Below are 25,226 nucleotides of genomic sequence, written 5' to 3'. Positions count from 1 at the left end.
ATGGCGGAGTACGTGGTGGCCCGTAACATCTACTCCGAGGATAGATTCAACGCAGATTATGAGAAAATCTACAGACAGCGCAAAACCCTCCTCAACCATGTCACGGATTATTTCAGGTACGACGCATGTTTTGGAACTTTTATGGGTTTGGTCATTGACAAAGATAAAGTGATAGAAATTACATTTACTATAACTTAACAGTGAATAAATTGTATCTTAAAAACATAGTTTTTTATAATAATATAATTTCTTTAACTTAACTTTATAGAAATTATCTTTATTATTACAAAAACTTTTGAAACCAACAAAAGCTCGGAACTTTTTTTGGTTTCAAAAGCTCAAAAAAGTGAGAAGAAATGTGTTTTTCTTGGGCCTTACGGTAAATTGTAATCAGGGTTGTCCTGATCTGATACTAGTATTGGTTTCGACTGCCGATCTAAGCGTTTTTAGAAGAGCCGATACTCTGCACAGAGCAGTCGCAGCTCACGCCCAGAGCATCTTAAACACTGACTGAGGAAGCTCTAAAGTGATATAAAAAACAAGTATAATGAGAGTGAGAGAGTGTTTGTTTTACTTTGGCAATGGCTCCACAGAGTCTCAAGATTGAAAACCAAACTTTGGACAAATGCACTGACTTGTTTACATATGTTAAGTACCTGTTTGATTCAGGCTTCTCATCTTTTTACAGGCCCCAAACATGAATCAATTTATGGTGTCACCATTCACCTAAAGCCTCTGAAGCTGCTGTACTGTGGAGCAGTTTAAGATATTTTACAATATTAAATGAATAATTTGTTATAATACAGTAAAATCTAAAAAAAATCTAATCTAAAACAGTAGGGCTTTTAATATAGTTTATTCAACTATGGCTAAATTCACCATGGAATAATTTTATAAAGGCACACTCAAAAAAAAATCTGGATGTGTACATCCCTGGTTATAATGTAGTTTCTAAATGTATTTTCCTCATTTTATTTAGTAGAAATAGCAATGCTATTTTTTGAGAATGACTAAATAAATTCTAAAATTCTAAATTCTAAATACATTCTAAATTTAAAAAAAAAAAGTAAAAAAGTGCAATATAAATCAACATTTTGAACATTTTGTGTTTATTGTTTTTTGATCAAATTATTTCCCCATATTTCTCAATAAATTCTAAAAAGCTGAAATTTACAGGCAAAGGCAAGATTATTTGTAGAGCACAATTTAACTTTTGTATTTGACACAGAAGTAGATCATGACAAGACAAGGAAAAAATACTATTACACCAACACCGTGCACTCCACCAGGGGGCAGCAATATTGGTTTAAAGTTGATAAAACGATAAATCGCCGATTTCATTCAAATTTTAATCGTGGGCTCACACCCCGACCCTGAACAAATGAAATAAAAAAAATACAAAAATGGGTGTAATAGCGCCCCCTAGACAATTTGAATGGGACAACAACATTTTATTTGTCACAGATACACAAAATTTGGTACGCACGTTTGAGATATGGTCTTGATTAAAAAACTCAGTGACGCCCACACACAATTTATGTTGTGTTGCCATGGCGGCAAGCCAAAATTCTGTCTTTGCCAATGGAACATCTATACACAAACTTTAAAAAATTATATTGTGACCACGCCCCTTTACAACCCGGAAGTCCGCAATCTTGCTTTTTTTTTTTTTATCAACACGTGCAGCAGGGTTACGTCTAAGGTTAGGGTTGGGGCTCGGGGGTGGGTGGAGCTGTGGTTGGTGTCTGTGGTTGTTAAGGTTAATGCGGGGTGCAGCGTTTGAGGGGTGCAGCGTTTGAGGGGTGCAGCGTTTGAGGGGTGCAGTGTTTGAGGGGTGCAGCGTTTGAGGGGTGCAGCGTTTGAGGGGCGCAGCGTTTGCGGGGCGCAGCATAGGCGCACATGTGGGCTGATCATTACCGTTTGCAGCTATATTTTTTATTATTTTCATGTTCATTTTATGACATCGTTCCATTCAAAAACAACAGAACTCTTTTATGACTTCACACTGTGGACACATAATCTTTACAGTGAGCAATCTCTTATCACTTAATAACATTTGATAAGTCTGAACTGTCTGTAAATATGAAAAGAGAACATAGTAGAAGATACGACGAGTTTAAAATAACTCACTTTATGTGGTGTGATTACAGGGCCAAGATTTTACAGAGCCTTGTTAATCAGATTTCATTGTAAAATATGGTTGTGCAAGTGTGACAGCAACTTTACAGGTGAAACAGGAGAAAGTGAACGTGTCTTTAAATGTACAGATGTAAAAGTGGGCATGTCTTTACCCGTTTGGATGTAAAAGTGGGCGTGTTTTTACCTGTATAGATGTAAAAGTGGGCGTGTCTTTACCCGTTCGGATGTAAAAGTGGGCGTGTTTTTACCTGTATAGATGTAAAAGTGGGCGTGTCTTTACCCGTTTGGATGTAAAAGTGGGCGTGTTTTTACCTGTATAGATGTAAAAGTGGGCGTGTCTTTACCTGTGCAGGTGCAACAGTAGGCGTGCCCGCTCCGCCGCCCTCTCTCTCCTCCCGATCATTGGGTGGATGAAGATCTACAGAGTGAAGGAATGGCTGCTCAGTGACATCGTGTCTGGAGTCAGCACCGGCCTCGTCGCTGTACTACAAGGTACCAGTACTACAAACTACTACTTTACGTTCAAGAATACTTCACCACTTTAAGTTAATTATCACAGATGCTGTCTTACCAAAGCCCAACACTCCTTAATTAAAACAGCGTTGCATAAAAAGATGACAAGGTTAAAACTAAACCATGGAACATTCTCCAGGGAGATTGATCAGTTTTATGTCATTCTCTGGAATTGCCGACCCTTAATGCTTTACTGTGGAACGTCAACAACAATAATATCTCCATGGAGACAAACCAGTGGTCAGACTTCCAGCTGAAAAATTACGCAGAGCACCTTTATACCAGAGAGATTAGTGATGGGCGAATGGAGCCTCGTGAAGCATTGACACCTCAGTTCCAATATTGTCTCAAATGGTTCGACGTGTCTGAGGCCTCGAAGAAACACTGACCTCTAGTGGACAAATTTAACAATAAGATAATACTTGTGTGCAGAGCGACACCGTACCAACAACAAAAATAATAATGATGATTTAAAATAATATGTAATGAGCAACATAAATAACATGCTGTAAATAAGAAAATAGGTGTTACCTTGTTAGGTGGAATTAAATCAAAGTGATCCCAAACCATGGATCGCTTTTTTCCACTTGTAGATGCCATAGAAAATGAGACAAATGCCAAAAGTCGCCAAAATCACCACTAACGTCACACAATACTCCTCACTACCCAACATTTTTTAGAAATATTGGTACATCTTTTATACTGTAGCAGTTTAGCGCTCGTCAAACCACGGAAGTGCTCTGAACACTCTGAAGCTCTGAACCAATCGCAGAGCGGAACATTCGTCGAGCCAATGAAACGCTTCGATACACTGAAGCGATCGACACACAGAGCGAAGCAGCAGGGGGTGGGACCGACACTTCGACGCTTCGGTCACGTGAGCGGCTGCTGCGAGACGAGCTCCGAGGCAGTGCTTCGGAGCAATTTGTTTCAGAAAGAACGAGACGTGCTCCGGAGCTCCGACTCATTTGCCCGTCACTAAGAGAGATACTCCAAGCATGTTGTCACTTTAAATATGTGGTAGACTGAAAAAGCTCCACACCAGAGAGATCATGTTAATTGCATATCGTCATCATTATTATTATTATATTGTCATTTTGTGTAATATCGGACCTTTAAAATGTGCATGTTGTTCTGATTGCAGGGCTGGCGTACTGTCTGCTGGCCTCTCTTCCTCCTTGGTACGGGCTTTTCTCCGCTTTCTTCCCCGTCGTCATTTACTTCTTCCTGGGCACTTCTCGGCACATCTCCGTCGGTATGATTCAAAGTTTAGAACTCTTAACAAACCAAGACTAAACCAAGACTAAACCAGGTCCAAACTATGTCCAAACCAGGGCTAAACTAGGACTAAACGAGAACTAAACCAGGTCCAAATCAGGGTTAATCCAAGACTAAACCAGGACTAAAATAGACCGTTTTATTCCAGGTCCATTCCCGGTGTTATGTCTGATGATTGGCTCTGTGGTGACCAGGATAGTCCCAGACGATGCTCCTCCCATGAACATCACCGGGTTTGAGGGTCTGACCCAGGACCAGCAGAGGGTGCTGGTGGCCTCCTCCATCAGTTTCCTTGCAGGGATCATGCAGGTAACACAACAGCTCTGTTTAAGTCCTGGGTCAGACCTGGTTTAGACCTGTATTCTTCTGGCTTCATTGGACAGGACAGATATTGCTCTCGATTTACTGGTCAAACTGTGTTCCTGCTCTCACCTCATGAGCTTTTGGCAGTGACTGAAAGGTGGGTGGGTGTACTCTCAGACACAGGGTGAGGAGCATGAGAGGAGCTCGGAGTAGAGCTGCTGCTCCATGTTATTAGGTTCTTTTTTTCAGACCTAGAGTGTTATTTCATTCCTGACAGTTTCGACTGCTCACTGGCGTCTTCCTCAGAGTGGTCACGTGAATGAAATAACTCTAGGTCTGAAAAAAAGAACCTAATAACATAGAATATCGGAAGACCAAATGATTCTCATTGAACTATAGAGCTGCTGCTCCTCTGCGTGAAGAGCAGCAGCTGAGGCAAGGGCATCTGTCCTGATGCCTTCTGGATATCTCCTTGGGGAAGTGTGGTGAAGAGAAAATTCAGTTTGTCGACTGGGCAAAAGTTAGTTTGGTTGAAGATGTTTCGCAGTTCATCCAAGCTGCTTCTTCAGTTGAACTTGGATGAGCTGCAAAACATCTTCAACCAAACTAACTTTTGTGCAGTCGACAAACTGAATTTTCTCTTCGCCATGGATTCTACCTGGACGACTGAGGGATTCTTCACTCATGGGGAAGTGTTCATGTCCCACTGGGAGGAGGCCCCGGAGGAGACCCTGGACATGCTGGAGGGACCGTGTCTCTCAGCTGGCCTGGGAACACCTTCTGAAGGATCTGGAGGAAGTGTATGGGGTGAGGGAAACCTCCCTGCTCAGACTGCAGCAGAAACTCCCAGAGAGACACTGGGGAGAAACATTTGGCAACAGTCATGGTCATTGCTTAAACCAGACATGGTAACACCTTAAACCTCAACCCCACCAGTCAGACCTGGTTCAGACCTGTTTCACAACTGGTTAAGACCCGGTTTAGACCCAGTTCAGACCAGTCTTCTCTCTGTTTTCCCAGTTGGTGATGGGAAGCTTCCAGGTGGGCTTTCATGGTCATGTTCCTGTCTGATACTCTGGTCTCAGTGTAGTCCTGGTTTAGACCTGTTTCAGAACTGGTTAAGACCCAGTTCAGACCCTATTTAGACCCGGTTCAGACCTGTCTTCTCTTTGTTTTCCCAGTTGGCAATGGGAATTTTCCAGGTGGGCTTCATGGTCATGTACCTGTCTGAAGTGTAGTCCTGGTTTAGACCTGTTTCAGAACTGGTTAAGACCTGGTTAAGACCCGGTTTAGACCCAGTTCAGACCAGTCTTCTCTCTGTTTTCTCAGTTGGCGATGGGAATCTTCCAGGTGGGCTTCGTGGTCATGTACCTGTCTGATACTCTGGTCTCTGGCTTCACCACGGCGGCGGCTGTTCACATCCTGGTCTCTCAGCTGAAGTTCGTGCTCGGGTTGACGGTCCCGGGCATCAGTGGACCTCTGGCGCTCATCAAAGTGAGATAACTGTTGTTTTATCAATGTTTGTGTCCTGAGTCTCATACAGACCACGGCACTGGGCCTATGTAGGTTAGCCTGATAAGGAAGTGAAACTACATGCAACTTTTCTCTATTTTCTATTCAATTACTCTTCTTTTATTTATTTACAAAAAAAATGAACATACAAAAATAATAATACAATAAGATACAGAAAATAGTTAATTTTAAACAGATAGCAGTGGTCCAAAGTTACTCCTCACTTATCTTATGTATTCTGAGCAACCTAATTATTCACCATAATGAGTTTATAAGCACTTTTCACAACTTTCAGAGATCAGAGTGTTTTACATTCATGATTAGGGATGGGCATGATTAGTCGATAATTTTGGTTGCTGTGCGTGGTGGCTTATAGGGTGACCAAACGTCCGATTTTCCCCGGACATGCGCGTTTTTCACGTCCTGTCCTGGCTGTCCGGGTTGTTCTTTTTTATAAAGTGATGCAAATGTTCGGGTTTTCATTTTCTTTTATTGGGCCATTAAACTGAGCAGTTCTCGTAGCTCTCTGTGCATCAGAAGGAGTGAGCAGACACCAACAGTCGGTCAGCCTGCACCATGCCGAAGCACAAATGCACATTTAACAATGGCTTGTACAAGAAATTCCAGGTTTTCCGTCCCAGTTGAGACAAGTGTGAGGCCATGTGCACAGTGTACAAAGCAGCACATATGTGTCGGTGTCCAGTGGAGATGTCAGGGAAATTCAAAGCACCAGGACACCGAAAAACATTAAAAAGTTTTGTCAGGTGAGAGTCGCTCAATGTGGATGACGAGTCCCCACCTCCCTCCCCCCGTACGGTGTCCTGGTTTTGACAAACACAAATATGGTCAAACTAACCTGTATTCACCTGAGTCGTGTCCTTTAGTCCAACAGAAGTTGAAATGCATCAGCGACACAAGAGCTGTAGTTTTATCTTCACTTAGTTTATGCAAATGAGTCATGTGGTTTTAAGTTTTGTTTCTGTGAGACTTGCACAAATCTGCATTAAACACATTATAATGTCAAACGGGCTGATGTGGCTCTAGAGTCGTTACGGTTTATATGTCGTAAAGTTGAATTTATTTATGCAGATTAGTAGTGCAGATAGTAATAATAATGATGATCATTTTAATATAAAAATGTTGATGAGTAATCGATCGTTAATTCTCCCGACGATCGATTAAGAAAATGTAATCGAATGCCCATCCCTAGTCATGATAATATTAAAAATAACTAGCATGTGAACCATGTACTGCCTGATTACCCGACAATAAAACACTAGATTATTAGATGCAGCTAAGTTCTTCAATGAGGTGTAACATGTTAATTTAGAGCCTTTTACAGATGTGAGTTCATCCCCACCATGTTAAATGTAGTTAGTTATAGATAAAAAAGTCTTTTAACTAGCACCGTAATATTTGTTGTCATCTGTTAACTTTTTGTCAAGATTATTTGATGATTATACTGTATGTTTTTTATATATTCAGATAGTTTGCTTTGCTTGTTTTGTGTTGCAGACTCTGGAGGTCATCTTCAACAAAATCGGCTCCACAAACGTGTGTGATGTGGTCATCTCTCTGGTCATCATGGTCGTGGTGTTTATCGTGAAAGAGCTGAACGACCGCTTCAAATCCAAACTGCCCGTGCCCATCCCCATAGAAGTGATCATGGTCAGTCCTGGTTTAGTCCTAGTTTAGACCTAGTTTAGTCCTGTCTTAGTCCTGGTTTTACATTTAGTCCTGAATTTGTCCTAATATGTTTTATTTAGTCCGAGTTTAGTTCTGGTTGAATTCTTGTTTAGCCCTGATTTAGACCTGGTTTAGTCCTGGTTTAGTACTGGTTTAGCCCTGGTTTAGACCTGGTTTAGACTTGGTTTAGTCCTGGTTTAGCCCTGGTTTAGACCTGGTTTAGACTTGGTTTAGTCCTGGTTTAGTCCTGGTTTAGTCCTGGTTTAGACCTGGTTTAGCCTGGTTTAGCCCTGGTTTAGTCCTGGTTTAGTCCTGGTTTAGACCTGGTTTAGTCCTGGTTTAGACCTGGTTTAGACCTGGTTTAGTCCTGGTTTAGTCCTGGTTTAGTCCTGGTTTATTCCTGGTTTAGACCTGGTTTAGTCCTGGTTTAGTCCTGGTTTAGACCTGGTTTAGTCCTGGTTTAGACCTGGTTTAGCCTTGGTTTAGCCCTGGTTTAGACCTAGTTTAGCCCTGGTTTAGATCTGGTTTAGACCTGGTTTAGATCTGGTTTAGACCTAGATAGTCCTGGTTTAGACCTGGTTTATCCCTGGTTTAGTCCTGGTTTAGTCCTGGTTTAGTCCTGGTTTAGACCTGGTTTATCCCTGGTTTAGTCCTGGTTTAGTCCTGGTTTAGACCTGGTTTAGTCCTGGTTTAGACCTGGTTTAGTCCTGGTTTAGTCCTGGTTTAGTCCTGGTTTAGCCCTGGTTTAGACCTAGATAGTCCTGGTTTAGACCTGGTTTAGTCCTGCGTCTATGACCCTACCTCACCTGTAAAAACAAACAATAAAGTACATTCCTTACAGTGGTGTCTGATTGAGAGTCATAAAAGAAAGTACATGTTTTTGAACAAGATTTTATGAGACAGTGGTGCAACAGGGCGGCATTTCTTATATGCCCCATTGACCCTGGGCTTCAAAATGTCTTGGTTTGGTCCTGGTTTGGTACTAGTTTAGTCTGGGTCTGGTACTGGTGCTGGTACATGTTTTGGTCAAGGATTAGTCATGGTTTAGTCCAGTTTATAGTTCATTTTAAACTCCTGCTTTAGTAATGGTTCAGTCTTGGTTTAGTTCTGTTTAAGTCCTACTTTAGTCCTGTTTTAGTTCAGGTTTAGTCCCGGTTTATTTTACCAGACATTAAAAAAAAAAGGAAACCTCTGTAAAATTTAAATGAAACCATTCAAATGCAATGGTGTTTTTTCCTCAGACGGTGATCGCTTGTGGAGTTTCCTATGCGTTTGACTTCAAGACCAAATACGGCATCGGGGTTGTGGGTGTGATTCCCAAAGGGTGAGTCATGTTTTCTGAATGTGAATACAGTAACATATATTTTTCCTATCTCCTCTAAACTGCCTGGTATCTTTATGTCTATACCTCAGTTTATCTACAACACACAGATAACAGGTGACGTGTCCCCTACTATAAAAGTCCATATGTGTCAATTATATATTCTATAAGTGTTATTGTTCAGCCTGGAATGTTCCACAGATTATTTTATTTATTTTATTTTATTTCATTCATGCTTGTTTGAATAATTCTGTATTGTCCTACATATGAGGTTTGAGTCTGTTTTCACCTCCTCCCTGTCTCCACCCCCTTTCTCTTTTCACTTAAAATCATTTAAAAAATTAAAACTCCTGTCAACTAGTGGCTATTCCAGGTACTGCAGCTCCCACAAGCTCCAGCTCAAAAAGAATTCTCCCATAGAGCCCAATGCATTTATGTTAGGGTGACCAAACGTCCCTTTTTCCCTGGACATGTCTGTATTTTGCGTCCTGTCCAGGGCGTCCGGGTTTTTTTTTTTTTTTAAGTGATGCAAATGTCCGGGTTTTCATTACCGTTCATTGGGGGCATTAAACTGAGCGTCTCTCGTAGCTCTGGACTGAACTAAGACTAACCCAGGACTAACCCAGGACTGATTACAGGACTAAAGAGGACTAATCCAGGACTGAACTAGCAGTAAAACAGGAGTAAACCAGGACTAAACCAGAACTGAAACAGGACTCACTGTCGGGACGGGCTCGGAGGTGACCACAGGAGAAAGGACCGGCTCAGCTCCGCACCTCACGGAGGTAAACGCGGCAATTGCCCGATCGCGCTCTGCGGACAAACTGCTCAGCGTTCACTCTCTTAAGGCCAAGATTAGTCCTGGTTTAGAAACGGCGAGACCACGAAAGGTGAACCGCGATATAATGAGGGATGACTGTAGCTCAATGTCGAGGCCCCACCTCCCACCCGTGGTAAGGTGTCCGGGTTTTCACAAATGGAAATATGGGTCACCCTAATTTATGTGAAATCAAACTGTGCATGTTCAGCTGACAGGGACCTACAACTTTCACTGAGGTCGGGTTTTGTAGGGTTCTTCTGTATGTCACAACATGAAACTCTTCTTCTTCTTCTTCTTCTCTTCTTACAAGCACCTAAAAGTTTGCTTCGTAAGATCTAGCCTATCTTTGCTCTGAGCCCGTGCTAGCTCCAATTTAGTTGCATAGCTCTGATTGGTCAGAACTGATCATGTGATACATGTTTCATCACACAGTGGTTGGGGCTAATAGTCATGCTGGCACCACGTCATGCCTCCGCTCAAGTTCATTTCTCTCCAGCGACTAGATCAGGAATCAGAATACACTAGACGGTTCGCAAAAACCCCGGAAGTGCGAGTTCAGGCACCAGCCAATCAGCGAAGAGACATATATTCTGTGCTGGCAACGATTCCTGAGATCAAAGATTTAAAGCCAGAACAAAGAGAATGTTTGGTGAATTTCATCAAGGGGAAAAACTTTATTGTCCTTCTTCCTACGGGATTTGGAAAAATCTTAATATACCAGTTAGTCCAGTTAGCAGCGCATTACATACGTCACGATCAAACAGCAGCGATTGGTTAAATGATAAAGAGTACCCGCCTACTGTCGAGCGAATGAATCCTAACACTGCGAGGTCAGACGGTTTCTACGAAATGAAACCGGCAGATGAATCAGACTATGGGGCTAGGCCAGTATTCAGGAAGTAATGCTAAAACTTTTTTGGGGCATTTTGCAATAATGATCACAAACCACTGAAAACAACACAACGCTCTCTTTGGTTCAGCTACCAGATACTGATGTTTTTACTGTGCATGTGATTGTCCTCTCCGCAGATCTGAGCTGTAATTTGGCCTGTCTCTATGGAGATAGAAGTCTATGAAGACTTTCTAGAAATGTTTTCGTTTTAGTTCACTCTAGTGGTTTATGAACAAAATGTAAAACAATGATTAATGTTTACTAGATAATTACTATAATTTAAAAAAGCATAAAATATCTTCTTTAAATGTGCAGAAATGTTCTATAAAACCAGTGCGTAGTTTCAGTGTTATAGTCTGGCTCTTGTTTTCAGGTATGAGGCTCCGGTCGCTCCAAACCTGGAGATCTTCCAGGAGACGGCGGTGGACGCGTTTCCCATGGCGATCGTGGGATTCGCCGTGGCCTTTTCTGTGGCCAAAGTTTACTCAGTCAAACACGACTACATCATAGACGGAAACCAGGTACAGCAACAGACAAACATGTTTAATAAGTTATATCGATCATAACACGATCAGCGTGTCAAGTTTTGTATCATGCGTTTGTATATTTTTAGGAGAATTGTCGTGTGAGAGCATGAGTGAGTTAAGACTTATGGGTTGTACAAAATCTTACTGCTGACTGTAAGGAGGGTTTGAATATCTAAAACCTCTTCAGGCATGTTTCTGATGAGGGAATGTTAGAAAAAGGGAGAAAGCTCCAAAAGTCTATTTCGCAAAATGCCCCCTCTTTAATCAAATACAAGAGTGTTTAGTTTTTGTTTTGTTTTTTAAAAGGGAAAAACATGTATTCTTATAATGTAAGAGGAGTCGCCTCTCCACAGATGTGTCCTTTAACTTTGCCTGGAGGTGTCACTTGTTTATCTCCATAGGAACAGATTTAAGATTTAACAGGTTTAATGCCATATAGTGGAATTTTCCGGGCAAACAAATAACATCTCCATGGAGACAAGTAGGTGGGGTGGGGTACACTGGGATTTCCAGGAGCCACAAGAGGCGCCAGTCACAAAAACTGTCGTCGGGTCTTTAGGCAAGACACTTCACCCACATTGCCCAGTATGAAAGTGGAGTGTGTCAGTCTGTCCACAGGGCAGCTGTGGCTACAAAGTAATTTACCGTCACCAAGTGTGAAGTTAGTGAATAATGCTCTGTAAAGAGTCTTTGTGACATATGTCTTTGAAAAGCACTATAAAAATAAAAACTTACTTATTTACTTACTTATATATAGTGAAAAATAATCAACAGTTTGTAACATGATACTGTGCAGCCGTCCTGTCTCGCCTCACTCCCGTTTGTGAATGGAGGGAGGTGAGCAGCTTGTACACAACACTACTATGCACACAATTGGCCGACTCAATCTCACGAGTGCTGCACAAGTGAGTGGTGCATTCACTGACATGCAGTAGTAAGGATATTTATTATTGACCGCAGTTAGACGTATTTTAAACCTGGTTTATGAGTATAATAATAATAGTTTCCCTTAAATTATTGAATAGATATTTAAGAAAATACACAAAAATAAGTCTACAAACAGAACAAACTGACCTGACCGACTCTTTAAATGGAGCTTGTGTTTTGTTCCAGGAGCTGATCGCCTTCGGAGTCAGTAATATCTTCGGAGCTTCGTTCAAATCTTTTGCGGCGAGTACGGCTCTGTCCAGGAGCGCCGTCCAGGAGAGCACCGGCGGGAAGACGCAGGTCGCAGGTTTACTGTCCGCCATTATCGTGATGGTGGTCACTGTGGCCATAGGGTTTCTACTGGAGCCTCTGCCAAAGGTAACACAACATCTGAGTTACAGAACTGGGGACATATACACACACACATCATGAACAGAACCATGTTTAATTATACATGCGGCAGCTCTACTTCACCGTACAGGCTTTTACTTTATGACCAAAACTACTTCAATGCAGCTTTAATTTGTGTTTCTGGACCAGCTCATTTTATTTGCAGCCTGTTAGTGTCACTCACTTGTGCACCAGCAGCAGAGGCTCTACTGCCCTCTGCTGGACATTTGAGTCTGTAACAATCAGGACCCAGTGACCCTTAGTTTATTCTTACATAATACAGGGACATTTAAAATGAAGATATTTACTGCCATGTTTTAGTATAAACATTACCTCTGTGTCCTGTGTTCCAGTCTGTGTTGGGGGCCGTGGTGATCGTGAATCTTAAAGGGATGCTGATGCAGGTCAGAGAGGTGCCGTATCTGTGGAGACGAGACAAACCAGACTGTGTAAGAAAATATATTTAAAATTCAGATTGCAAAAAAGAGGTGTTTATCTTCAATAAAGATGAATTGTTTTTATCAACTCAAAGTCAATTTTCAGTTTCACACTTTAGAGCATTTAGAGAAAAAGAAAGTTTTCATTATTTTAATGATTTGATTGTTTGTTTGTGTTCAGGTGGTGTGGGTCGGGACCTGTGTGGCGTCCATCTTGCTCGGTCTGGATCTGGGTTTAGGGGTTGGTCTGGGTATAGAACTCATCAGTGTGGTTCTCCGAACGCAGTTGTCAGTCTCTTTTATAATTATCATGTTATTATATTAAATCATCTTTATAAACCTGTTTTTAACCTGTGCCTGTGTCCTCAGCCCTCGCTGCTCTGTGCTCGCCAACATTAAAGGCACCGACATCTACAAAGACAAGAAGGACTACCTCGATGTGAGTGTTGTGCTTTAAAGCTGCACTATGTCACTTTTAAAGTATAAACCTATGTTCATAAATATACAAGCTGTACGTACTTGCATCAACACTTGCTCAGGCTTCAGTCTGGTGAAGTGACAGAAAAGCTCAACTCTGATCACACCTCAATCTGCTTGGACTAAACTGTCCACTGTGGAAACATATAAGACATACAGTGTTCAACATAAATGAGTACAAGCTCTTTGAAAAGTCACATTTTATGTCAATGAACACAAAAATATTTGCAAAAAAACAAAACAAAAATAAATAAATAAATAAAACATGTTAAATACCGTTAAAAGCCGTTTCTCTCGGGGCAGGTGGTACGTGACTGGAAGGAGGTGGATAATGGCCGCCAAGCCACGCCCCCTTTCCCCCCGAACCGATCTATAATAAAAAACAAACCCAACTTAAAATAACCCAATATTTTTTTGTGTTTGTCCATTGAAGGAGCTGCTAGAACTGTATATATTACAATTCCAGTCCATAATTAATGTAATTAACTAACTGTAATTGTATTTTATATGTTCAGACTTTTGAGCCTGAGGGAATGAAGATCTTCAGGATTCCAGCACCATTATTCTTCGCCAACATCGACTTCTTCAGAAACAAACTGGTGGAAGCTGTGAGTGTCACATGTTGTGTCTTTAACTGTGACCGTATTGTGATGTGGTTAAAGGTTTTGTGTATTATTTTTTGTTTTAGCTCGGGTTTAACCCTCTGCGAGTTCTGAGGAAGAGGAACAAAGCTCTGAGGGTGATCAGGAGGATGCTGAAGAAAGGAGAGCTGACGTGTACACCTGTGAGTCTTCTTCAAAAACACTCATGACGCAATCTAACCACCACAGACTAACTTTACTTTACCACAAGCCACAATAAAGCTTCTTGTTTTTATACATTTCTGACCATAAAGAACTGAGGTAGAGTGACCAGATGTTCCTGTTTACCCGGGACAGTCCCAGTTTTGAGCCTGTGTCCCAGCACATTTATACAAAAACAGTGATTTATCCGAGTTTTATACAAGAAATGTCCCAGTGTTAACAGATCTAAACCAGGACTAATGTATTTTCCGCACTATAGGGCGCTCTGGATTATAAGGCAAACTGTCTTTGAATTATCTATTTTCGAACATTTTCACAAATAAACTGCACCGGTTTAGTCGATTTAACGTGTTTTCCATGTAAACCTCAATTCAGAATTATTACTGTATTTTCCAGGCGATTAGCCGCGGTCTTAAGCCTCTAACCGCATCAAAAAACGACCACGCGCCCCACAGTCCAGAGCGCCTCATACACGAATCCACTCGGGTGTCCCAGCACGACTTCAGTAAACTATAAAGATGCACCACCCGCAGAACACACAAACACACACGGAGCAGACAGAGACCGCACAGCGAAACACACCCACAGACACACTCATCACTCCACGCCGACGAGGAACGGAACAGAGGAACGAACCGAAAAAGTGAGTGCAATGTGCCAGTCTGAGTCAAAACTGACCAACTGAGTCATCGCGACCGAGTCAGCGGTCCCAGTGGTCCCAGATAGCACCCTCCCTACACGCCACAATTGAACAAAGCCCAGAGTCACTGTGAACGCAACAAACAGTCCGAGCGAGTTCAAGTCTGACCGACCCATCACACTGTTGTGTTTCGCTTAAAGTCCAGTGCGATTTATTTGTGAAAAAAGTTTGAAAATAGACCATTTAATGACAGTGCGCCTGATAATCCAGAGCGCCTAATTGTCTGTAAAATACGGTATTTCCATGTAAATTCGAAGAAGAAGAATTGAATTCCAGATTAATGAATTTAGAATAATTAAATCAGAATAAAAAAACATCATGTAAACGTGGCCACTGTAGATCAGACAATACCGTAACACTGTAGTGCAAAATAAAATGTTCACTAAAGGAGCCTTATGCATTGAAGTCTGTGTTTTTCTAAAGTTTCTCCGCTCTCCTCTCCACAGAAGGGTTACCTGAACATGTGTCCTGAGCCGTACAAAGAGGTGGACGGCGAGGACAGTGTGGAGGAGCTGGACCTGCCCACAGACCTGAAGGACCTGCCCATTCAGGTGGACTGGAGAGGGGAGCTGCCCGTCAACGTGAACGTGCCCCCGGTGGATCTGCACAGCCTGGTCCTGGACTTCGCCGCTGTGTCCTTCCTCGACGTCTCCGCTCTGAAGGGACTCAAAACGGTGCGTGGGTCAATATTATTACTTTTACTTGGTTGTTAAAGCTGATCTATGACGCAAAATGGACTTTTCAGAACTTTTAACTATGTTATTGTTGTTTACTTCTCATTTACCCACTTGAAGTTGTATTTGGAGTGATTCGTGCAACAAATTTTTAAGATGCTATAGGCAAGTTTCATTGTTGACAAAAGCGCGCGTTGCATGCTGGGAATTATTTTGGTCGGCGGCAATAAACACTAATTCAACATGACAGACGGAGCGAGAAAGCACGTAAAGGGTATTGATCGCGGTTATTTATCCACTCTAACGGCAGAGGACCCAAGAACATTTGACCAGAAATTGGTCATAAGCATCGATGGAGCCAAATCACCCTTTTAAACCCCGACAAAAGGTGGACCAAACCAAACTTCTGGTCAGTGTCACCAACTACCTGGACAAATATTCACTTGGTGATATCCACAATGACTTGGTGGAAACTCCTGGGCCATTCACAGCAGAAAAGATGAAAACCTCCAAGAGTCTCGATGTGTTGTTGAACTTGCTGGAGTTCACAGTTTGTTAGGATCTTCTACATTTGCTCTTCGGATGTTTGAAAGCCGTTTAATTCACCGTTAGCAGGTTCTTTTCACTCAGAATATGAAAGACATTTTCCTTCTTCCGTGCTTCTATTTGTGCATCCGATAACACAGCAGGAATTTACCATTATCGGGGATAAATACGCGAGGTTACGCACTGTGTTTGACCGCTACCGTGTTTCTTGCCTCCAACCAAAATATTTCCCAGCATGCAACGCAGGCTTTTAATAACAATGACGTCAGCTGAAACTCGCCTATATTGCCAATCTACCCCCGTTTTCACCGCCCCCAGTACGTCCACTGCTCTGTACTTACTTCGTTCTACAAATTTTCCAGTAATACGCTTAAGATTCAACAGCAATGCATAGTCCTATTGGTAAAAAATAAATAAAAATGCTCAACTCTAGTGGGTCCGTGAACTATTAGTTCTTTTGAATCTCTCTGGTTGGGAATCAGTCTCTCTGGTTTATTTGCTCTGGAAGTTCTGCTACTCGACCTCGAGCTCCAGAGGTAAACAGAGCGCACTTCCTCTTCTGTGTCGCTGTCGTCAGACTCAGCATCAGTTCCAGTTAGAATTATTCGGGTCTTTCTGAATCCCGACAGGATGGTTTCGGTGTCACTGAAGTCCAGGCTTTGTCCATCCATCCAGTGACTTCAGGAAAGTTTCTTGGTGCATCCTCCCGGTGTCACAAGTTTCTCTCTCACACCAAACTTTCTTTCTGCTGCCCTATTACTGGTTTCAGCTGTAGATTTCATGATTTGCAGCTTGTAATCTACAACATCTGATTTTGTTTTCGGGGGCATTTGTGTTCAGTCTTCTCAGTCTTTGTCTTTATAAGTTTGTTTAAATGTTAAATTGTTCAGTGGTGCAGAAGTAATGGTGCGATCGACTGACATGATACAGACAGGACAGAGGCTCTTTCTGCAGGAGACATGCGCAGTAGAGCCAAGTGACAGTGGTACAGGAGGAACAGGAGCAGCAGATACTCACACACAAGACTAGAACCTCTCCACACTTCACTGAAACATTTTAATATATAACTCACAGGAAACACCCAAACCATGAAAAAGGAAAAGCGACTTATTGTCCAAAAAATACGGTACCTAAAAAAATCTTTGCAATTTTGTGGACAAACATGTCCTCTTCTTTTACAGCGACACGTTCACTTTTGTGTCTTAGAAAGTCACTTCTTGTTTCTTTTATTGAGTTGTTTTAGATCAATATTCCAGTTAAAATGTCTAAATTATAACATAGTGAGTTACAGGTGTCATAGATTATAATGACTCAAGCACAACACTGCTATAACAGAGAATTATAGGGAGTATTATAGAGATTGTAAGTCTACAGGCTATCAGGGCAGCTGGTGCTATGTTGGTTTTATCAGACTGTTTTTAAAAGGCTCATGAAATGACATAAGAGGAGTTTTGCATCTCAATTCTCTCAGAAAAAAATTAACAATTTTTTTTTTTTTTTTTACAGGCGCTTAAAGAATTGATCCGGATTGAAGTGGAGGTTTACATTGTGGCTTGTGATCGTAAGTAAACTGAACCAGGACTAATCTTGAACTATCTAAGGTCTAAACTAGGGCTAAACCAAAGTTAAGATGGACTCCACCAGGACCACATCAAGATAAACTCAAAACAAAACCAGGACTCAACCAGGACCAAACCAGGATGACCCCCCCCAAAAAAACAGGACTCAACCAGGATGAAACCAGGGATAAAACATGACAAACCAGGGACAAACCCATACTATACTGAGGCTAAATTAGGTTTCAACTGGGACTAAACCAGAACTAAGATCTAAATTAGGTCCAAATGACAGAAAATACTGTAGATCAGGGAAGTCAAACTCAAATTCACAGAGGCCAAAATTAAGAACTGGAACCATTGTGGGCCAAACTAAATATTTTTGGAAAAATTTCAACATCATCTGCAGGTTTTCTCTTCTTTCAAGATATGCAATGTTAAACTTTTTCTTATTTAAATAAATGTTTAATAATAGTTTTGCTTAAACATTAAATCTAGAACAAGTAGAATATAAAATAGTAACTTTTTAAATAAATAATGTCTCTATAATCGATCTGTATCCAGCAGCAGCTCTAATACATGTTTGAAATGATCTCACAGACTAAATATAATTATGTCTTGGGCCAAACTGCAGCCTCCCTGTGTTAAACCTGTTGTATATTCCTGTTGTCTTTAGCCTACATCTTAGAAAAACTGCACAGCTGCGGATTCTTCGACGATGAGGTCACGCCCTCCATCTTCTTCCTCACGCTTCACGATGCCATGTTGAACATCCTGGAGCGCCACCCGGAGTCCAACCAGTGCAAGACAAACCTCAGCAAGGTACATGTTTAAAATGTTTAAACATCACAAAAGCTTTAGAGAAACAGAGTGCAGAAACGTTTAAAATAATCATGTTTTTGTGCAGATCATGACCACGGCGACTGTGCACCATCCCAACAGCAGCATCCGGAGCCGAGACAGAAATGTGAGTGTTTAAAAATCAAACTACATTTTGTACGGGGGAGCCAAAAAGTTACTTTTTCAAGATACGGAATTGTAAACAAAATTCCCTTTGGTCATCCTAATCAAAAAAGTCAATAGAAACCTTTGCGTTGCCATGGGAACTCCCGAAAGCCTTATTCTAATGGAAGCAATCCCAAAAATTCCCCTTAATGGCAGAATAATTAGTGTAAATGAATAATGTGATATTTGGCACAGTGACTCTTCAGGTCATTCCGGTCAAAAAAGTAAATGGGACCAATGTCATATTTTACATGGTGTTGCCATAGTGATGAAGGTTATTAAATAAAAATAAATTACCATATTTTTCAGACTATAAGTCGCACCAGCCAAAAAGTGCGTAATGAAGAAGAAAAAAACATATATAAATTGCACAGAACTATTAAACCAACATTGCCTGTGTAAAGTCAAGTTCCAGTAAAAACAATAGAAGAGAGAACAACAGACTGTTAACGTCACATATGAACAGTTCTTCAGATAAACTATAACATAAACAACAGAACAAGTTTAACAAACTCTCCATCTCACTCCAAATCACTAAATCCATTCAATTCTTCATCCTCGGTGTCACTTCTGAACAACTCCCATAGAACTATAATACATTATTATAGATCCATGGCAATTCCGCAACCTCCGGAGGTAAACAGAGCGCCGCTTCCTCTTCTGTGTCGCTGTCGTCAGACTCAGCATCAATTCCAGTTAGAATTATTCGGGTCTTTCTGAATCCCAACAGGATGGTTTCGGTGTCACTGAAGTCCAGGCTTTGTCCATCCATCCAGTGACTTCAGGAAAGTTTCATGGTGCATCCTCCTGTTTGCCGTCTTCTCTATCCCCGCTTTCCACCTGTGCCTCATAAGTTTCTCGCTCACTCCAAACTTTCTTTCTGCTGCTCAATTATAACTTTCAGCTGCAGATTTCACAACTTGCAGTTTGTAATGTGCAAAATCTGATTTTGTTTTTGGGGACATTTGTGTTCAGTCTTCTCAGTCGTCTTTATAAGTTTGTTTAAATGTTACAATTGTTCAGTGGTGCAGAAGTAATGGTGCGATCGACTGACATGATACAGACAGGACAGAGGCTCTTTCTGCTGGAGACATGCGCAGTAGAGCCAAGTGACAGTGGTACAGGAGGAACAGGAGCAGCAGATACTCACACACAAGACTAGAACCTCTCCACACTTCACTGAAACATTTTAATATATAAGTCACAGGAAACACCCAAACCATGAAAAAAAAGTGCGACTTAGTCTGAAAAATACGTTAACAGCCACTCTTCCAGCTGTTTGCCCCAGGGCAGCTGTGGCTACATCATGACACGTTTAATGTTTAATGTTTCACAGACAAACAGTAGTAAAAAACTCTCTCTTTGTCTTCACAGGGAATGGAGCCTGAAACTCGCTTCTGAACAAACTACTACAAAACTGTACATATATTTTTATTATTATTATTGACTTGTTATAACGTCCGTAGAGTTTCATGGAGAATGTAAGAAGATTTTTTTAGATATGTTTTTATAGAGATTTTGTAGAAGAATCATGTGCAATATATTAAATTGAGTTCATTTTATGAGACTGGAAATAAATAAAACTTTTGTCATGTTATAAAAGTTTCTCTTTGCTCTCACGTGGTATTTGTGGAATAGAAGTATAAATAATTTGGGCTGTTGCTATGGCGATTTAACGCTCTGGCTTCACTGAGGAGATTTTTGCCCATTTTGATATTTTTTTATTTGTTAATCTCTACTGAACTAAAGGTAAAAAGAGCTGTTCACTTGAAAACTACCGCCTCATGACATCACAAAGTGGAACAGAGCATTTGGAGCTTTGGAAATGTAGACAGATTAAAAATAAAGAGTGACTCAAACGTGTGTGAATGAAACAAAATACAACTCTAGGTCTGTTTTTGAGGAGGGAACAGAGTTATAACGTGTCTTAAATCTTAAGGATGAATTTTGTGTATTATTGGACCTTTAAATGAATGTAGCATATATAAATATCCACTGTGACCAGGGTTTTCCTCTAACAGAAGGAGTTATAATAATGAGTTGTTGTAAGCAGGAGAAGTGCAGTGATCAACTGTGACCTGTTTTGAACACTGACAGTGTAAAACCAACACATGCATGAAAAGGACAGAATGTTGTCGATAAAAGCATAATAAAAAGGTTATCACGATGTTTTTACTAACATCAAAAGACCAGGGCCAATGGAAGTCATTTTTAACATGTGCTGCTATGAAAAAATTTTTTTTTTTTAACCTTAGCCTATAGGCCTATTTAAAATCTGTTTTAAATATAAATAGATTGAAATTCAACATTTTATTGACATATACACTTTAATGTAGTCTAATTAATAATATAAAATAATATAAGAACGCAGTGTCTGACAATTTAAGAATTTAAAAAGAAAAAAATCTCCCCCTCACCACTAGGGGGTGTTACAGCACCCCCAGCAACCCCGCGGACACGGGCTGGTTTGGTGATCTTCTGGGCAAAATACACAACACAGCGGTTCACTCCACCAATGATGTTTATGTCGAGAGCGGGATTCGAACCATCAACCTTTGGATCAGTGGACAAACACTCCTGAGCTACTGCCGCCCTGAAAACATATAACATATATATTTTAACAAATATACTATAACATACATACTATAATATATATATATATATATATATATATATATATATATATATATACTACAACATATGTAATATAACATAGATCAGGGGAGTTAAACTCAAATTCACAGAGGGACAAAGTCGTGGGCCAAACCAAAATATTTATTGAAAAATGAAAACATCTGCATGTTTTCTCTTCTTTCGAGATCTGTAATGTTAAACCTTTTCTTATTAAATAAATGTTTAATAATAGTTTTGCATTAAACAGTGAATCCAGAACAAGTTGAATATAAAATAAACACCATTTTAAATAAATAATGTCTCTATAGTCGATCTGTAGCAGCTCTGATACAGATTTGATATGAACTCACGGGCCAAATATAATTATGTCATGAATCAAATTTGGCCCCCAGGCCTGGTACATGTGACCTGAGTTCAAACACGTCCCTGCTGCCTAGTCGGCTTCTCAAAGTCAAACATTAACCTCTCTTATGTGAGCAAAGGTGAATGATCGGACTTTGACAACACGTTTTTCAACACTGAGTGAACAACGTCTGTATTTGGATGGTGAATTAACATGGTTAAAATCAAACGGTAACAACAAAGAGAAGAATTCTTCCAAAGGACTTCAAGAACTTTCTACCTCTACTTTTGTAAGTATATCCAGGGTCGGACTGGGAACTAAATTTGGCCCTGGTATTTTACCTCAATTTCAACTGTGGGACGTTTTGTGGGGGAAAAGTTCAGGGCGATTTCATTTGGCCACAAAAACATCATCTCACGTTCAGGGCTGTGGATAATTATTAGTTTTGTGATGCTGTAGGTCTTTACCATCTTTACATCTTATTCATGGACATGCTTTGTATGGTACAGTGTTTTTTTTTTTACTTGTAATAATTTGTACCGTCCTGCTGCATTTAGATTTTTTCAAATCTTTTAATAAATAATGATCTCCTCCCACTGATTTTCCCAGTCAGTGAAAAGAGTCCAGAATAATCCAACACCGATCTCCCTCTGCACATTCTTTACTCTAATGTCCCTTTTACTGGAGCTGCTCCCCCTGCAGACCACAGCCAAGTACAGGAGCCTCCACAGACTGGGACAAGATCAAACTACAAGTTGTAGAAGATACAACCTGCACTCCTGATTTTACAAACGCTCCTTTAGTTATGATTGTTTCAGTGGTGCATGGAAAGGACCAGATCTGCTCTGTCTCACTGCACTGGAGTCTGTAGAGGTTTTCATTGTCCCACTACAGCGTCAGGCTGATCTGTGATGGTCTATCCACAACCCCAGAGACTCCAGCAGTGAACATGTGATAGAGTCATGTGGCCTTTGATGAAAATCTGTGAAGAAATGCTGATTTGCTCAATTGTGACATTCTTTAAACATAAACAGGTTTATTAAAATCTAACAGCTCAACATGTAAAAAAATCACTCTCCATTCCTCATCTTATTGTGCCATGTAGGGGGCAAAAAATGCAATAGCATAAAATGAAGCAGCCGCAGGCTGAGTTCATGTGTTTATATTCTCTTTTGACATTTGTATACGGACAGTTAAATAATCAGTTGTTTAATGATCGAATGATACTGAAAATATAAATACGTTGAGGTGGATGAGACTGTTTTAAATTTGATAAACGACAATTGACACAGTGTAAGGTTTATTTTGTAAGAGAACAGAATGTGCACAGGGACATCAGTGTTGTTGTTCTGGACTCTTTGTCTTTGTCAGTGATTGGCTGAAAACACTTTAAATTCACTGACTGAGAAAATCAATGGGAGGATCATTATCATATGTATAATTATAAATCTTATTTGTTGCGTGAAATAACATTTCGACACGTCAAAACAAGTTGTTAACGTGTTAAAAATAGGTGTAAATGTGAACAGTTTGGCTTGTCATAGACCAGTGTCGTGCACAGACAGACACCAGGTGCTGCTAAATCACCTGCCCCTTTGCCCTCTGTACAAAAAATGCCCTTTTGAAAGTTTGTTTTTTATTATTATTTTTTTCACAGTGTACTGTGGTCCATGTTGACATCATCATCTAGAAATGCTGGATGATTAAAAGTGTGTGATCATAAAGCCCCGATGCTGCTCCCCCTCCCCACACACAAAAACTATGTCAATCATTTGTGCTTCATTTGTGCTGCAAAAAGTTTTGTTTGTGCTGCCTTTAGTTTTGGAGATATTAGTATCTACACCAGGACCAGACCAAGACTAGACCAGGACCAGACCAGACTAGACCAGGACCAGACCAAGACTAGACCAGACCAGACCAAGACTAGACCAGGACCAGACCAAGACTAGACCAGGACTAGACCAGGACTAGACCAGGACTGGACCAGGACTGGACCATGACTGATCCAGTGTCATTAGTGGAGTATAAATATAAAAACGCCGCAGTCGCCAAGTTGATCTCCTCTGCTGATGGTTTCATGTAATAAAAACACTAAAGTTTCTCTCAGTCTGGTCCATCGTTAAGGGAAAAGACCAGAACCGGGCACTTGTTTCCCGGGAAACAGACGCGCGTCAAGTATTTTTCTCCCGTTCGTCCACGGCGTCCAAGACACCGGGGCTTCTGAACTCCAATGCAAAGGCGTCCAAATAGAGGCGTTTAGGGCGTTTTTTTTTTACACTATTACACACTATAATAAGGCAGCCGATAGTTCCACATGGTCACAAAGTGTCCTTATTTTTCACTGAGCACCTGCCCCCCGAAATGTCTGTGCACCTCACTGAGCAGGACACAAGTTAGAACACATCTGTGGTCACCTCTGTGTCTCATCACCTCAGGAAGCCTGAATGAACTCTGTGTGACTGTTCTGTTCATCGTTATTATGTTAATGTTACTCCACTGTAGTGTGCGATAGTCTTTCCATTTCTCACTCATCTTAAATGATTCATGCAACTTAACGTAACTTACTTGTAGAACACTAGGGTTGGGCGGTAATACAGTATTACGGTAACAGGCAGTATCAAAAAGTAGCAAAGGGATCAGTTTCATTACCATCATAAAAAAATCTGCAGCATATAAAGACCTAATATAATATTATAATTTATTGATACCTAAATGTGTTTGCTCAGCACAAATGAATGTTTGTATTTTCAGTTTAATGTTTCACGATTTAAAACTAATAGTGTCTAAAATGTTTCTTTTAACTGTGTGGGGAGACGACGTTCGATTAGTTTGTTTCATTGTCATGTGACGCTCATAAGGGACGACCAAGACAAGACGACAAGTCCAGCCACAAGACAGTTGGTCCTCCCCCAAAAAAGTACTAATACTTCTGCAATTTGGCAGCATTTTGGCTTCAGGCCACATTTGTTTATGTTTTACAAAAACAAAACTTAAAACCACATGACTCATTTGAATAAACTATAAGAGCTGATAAAAACAGCTCTTTCCTTGTGTTACTGATGCGGTTCAGCTTCTGTCGGACTAAAGAACACGGCTCAGTGGAATATGAGTGTTCTTTCTGTGACAGAAAATGTGCTGCAGATGTTGAATCTGTTCTGTGTTTCAGTCGTGTTGAAGATGGTTCATGTGTAACTTTTCAGAGATTATAAGTCTGCAGGTCGTACACACAGACCGTACAGCGGTGCGGTTTCGTAGTTTACCAAAGTCATACTAAAACATTTTGGTAATATGGTAAAACCATATAACCCAGTAAAATCCTGAGAAGTTTTAACGGTATCAATATCTGGATATCGCCCAACCCTATAGAACACACATTGACACATTCTTTCATTTGAATCAGTGTGTGTATTTTATGTGTATTTTGTTATTTCACTTGACACTTTCCTTTGTTCTAATGCAGAGCTACAAGATCCACCAACAGAATGGAGTTCACATGTGACCAGTGTGGAAAGGTGTGTCCAAATGCTTCCGGACTGAAAATACACTACAGAATCCACACAGGAGAAAGACCATACAGCTGTGATCAGTGTGGGAATGAATTTACACAGTCTTCTTCACTCAAAGCACATATGAGAATCCACACACGAGAGAGACCGTACAGATGTGATGTTTGTGAAAAAGACATTTTCAGTAGTCAAGCAACCTTGTATCACATATGAGAGTCCACACTGGAGAGAGACCAT

The 25,226-nt window shown here is 40.7% G+C and overlaps 1 protein-coding gene across 1 annotated transcript; it reads left to right on the top strand.

Moving 5' to 3' along the window:
• Positions 1–19,907, top strand: LOC110172369 (chloride anion exchanger-like). Its single transcript, XM_055160037.1, has 19 exons — positions 1–116; positions 2,492–2,631; positions 3,797–3,907; positions 4,079–4,239; positions 5,563–5,727; positions 7,261–7,413; positions 8,673–8,755; positions 10,838–10,985; positions 12,105–12,296; positions 12,662–12,757; positions 12,927–13,033; positions 13,115–13,184; positions 13,738–13,830; positions 13,911–14,006; positions 15,172–15,399; positions 17,452–17,506; positions 18,178–18,323; positions 18,409–18,468; positions 19,881–19,907. The coding sequence occupies exons 1-19, from the start codon at positions 1–3 to the stop codon at positions 19,905–19,907; spliced, it is 2,247 nt and encodes a 748-aa protein (XP_055016012.1).
• Positions 19,908–25,226: the final 5,319 nt, after the last annotated feature.

Source organism: Boleophthalmus pectinirostris, unplaced genomic scaffold (assembly GCF_026225935.1).
Source record: "Boleophthalmus pectinirostris isolate CB_2022bp ecotype Guang Dong unplaced genomic scaffold, ASM2622593v1 HiC_scaffold_2826, whole genome shotgun sequence".
NCBI classification, from domain to species: domain Eukaryota; kingdom Metazoa; phylum Chordata; class Actinopteri; order Gobiiformes; family Gobiidae; genus Boleophthalmus; species Boleophthalmus pectinirostris.
Note: the sequence above shows the minus strand (reverse complement) of the source record. Positions and strands in the feature narration are given on the sequence as shown.

Bases quoted from the DNA above. Each gene is read 5' to 3' on its own strand.
- LOC110172369 (XM_055160037.1), top strand. From the start codon at position 1: ATGGCGGAGTACGTGGTGGCCCGTAACATCTACTCCGAGGATAGATTC. The intron at 2,632-3,796 runs GTACCAGTACTA...TTCTGATTGCAG, and splicing joins CCTCGTCGCTGTACTACAAG to GGCTGGCGTACTGTCTGCTG. The intron at 18,324-18,408 runs GTACATGTTTAA...GTTTTTGTGCAG, and splicing joins GCAAGACAAACCTCAGCAAG to ATCATGACCACGGCGACTGT.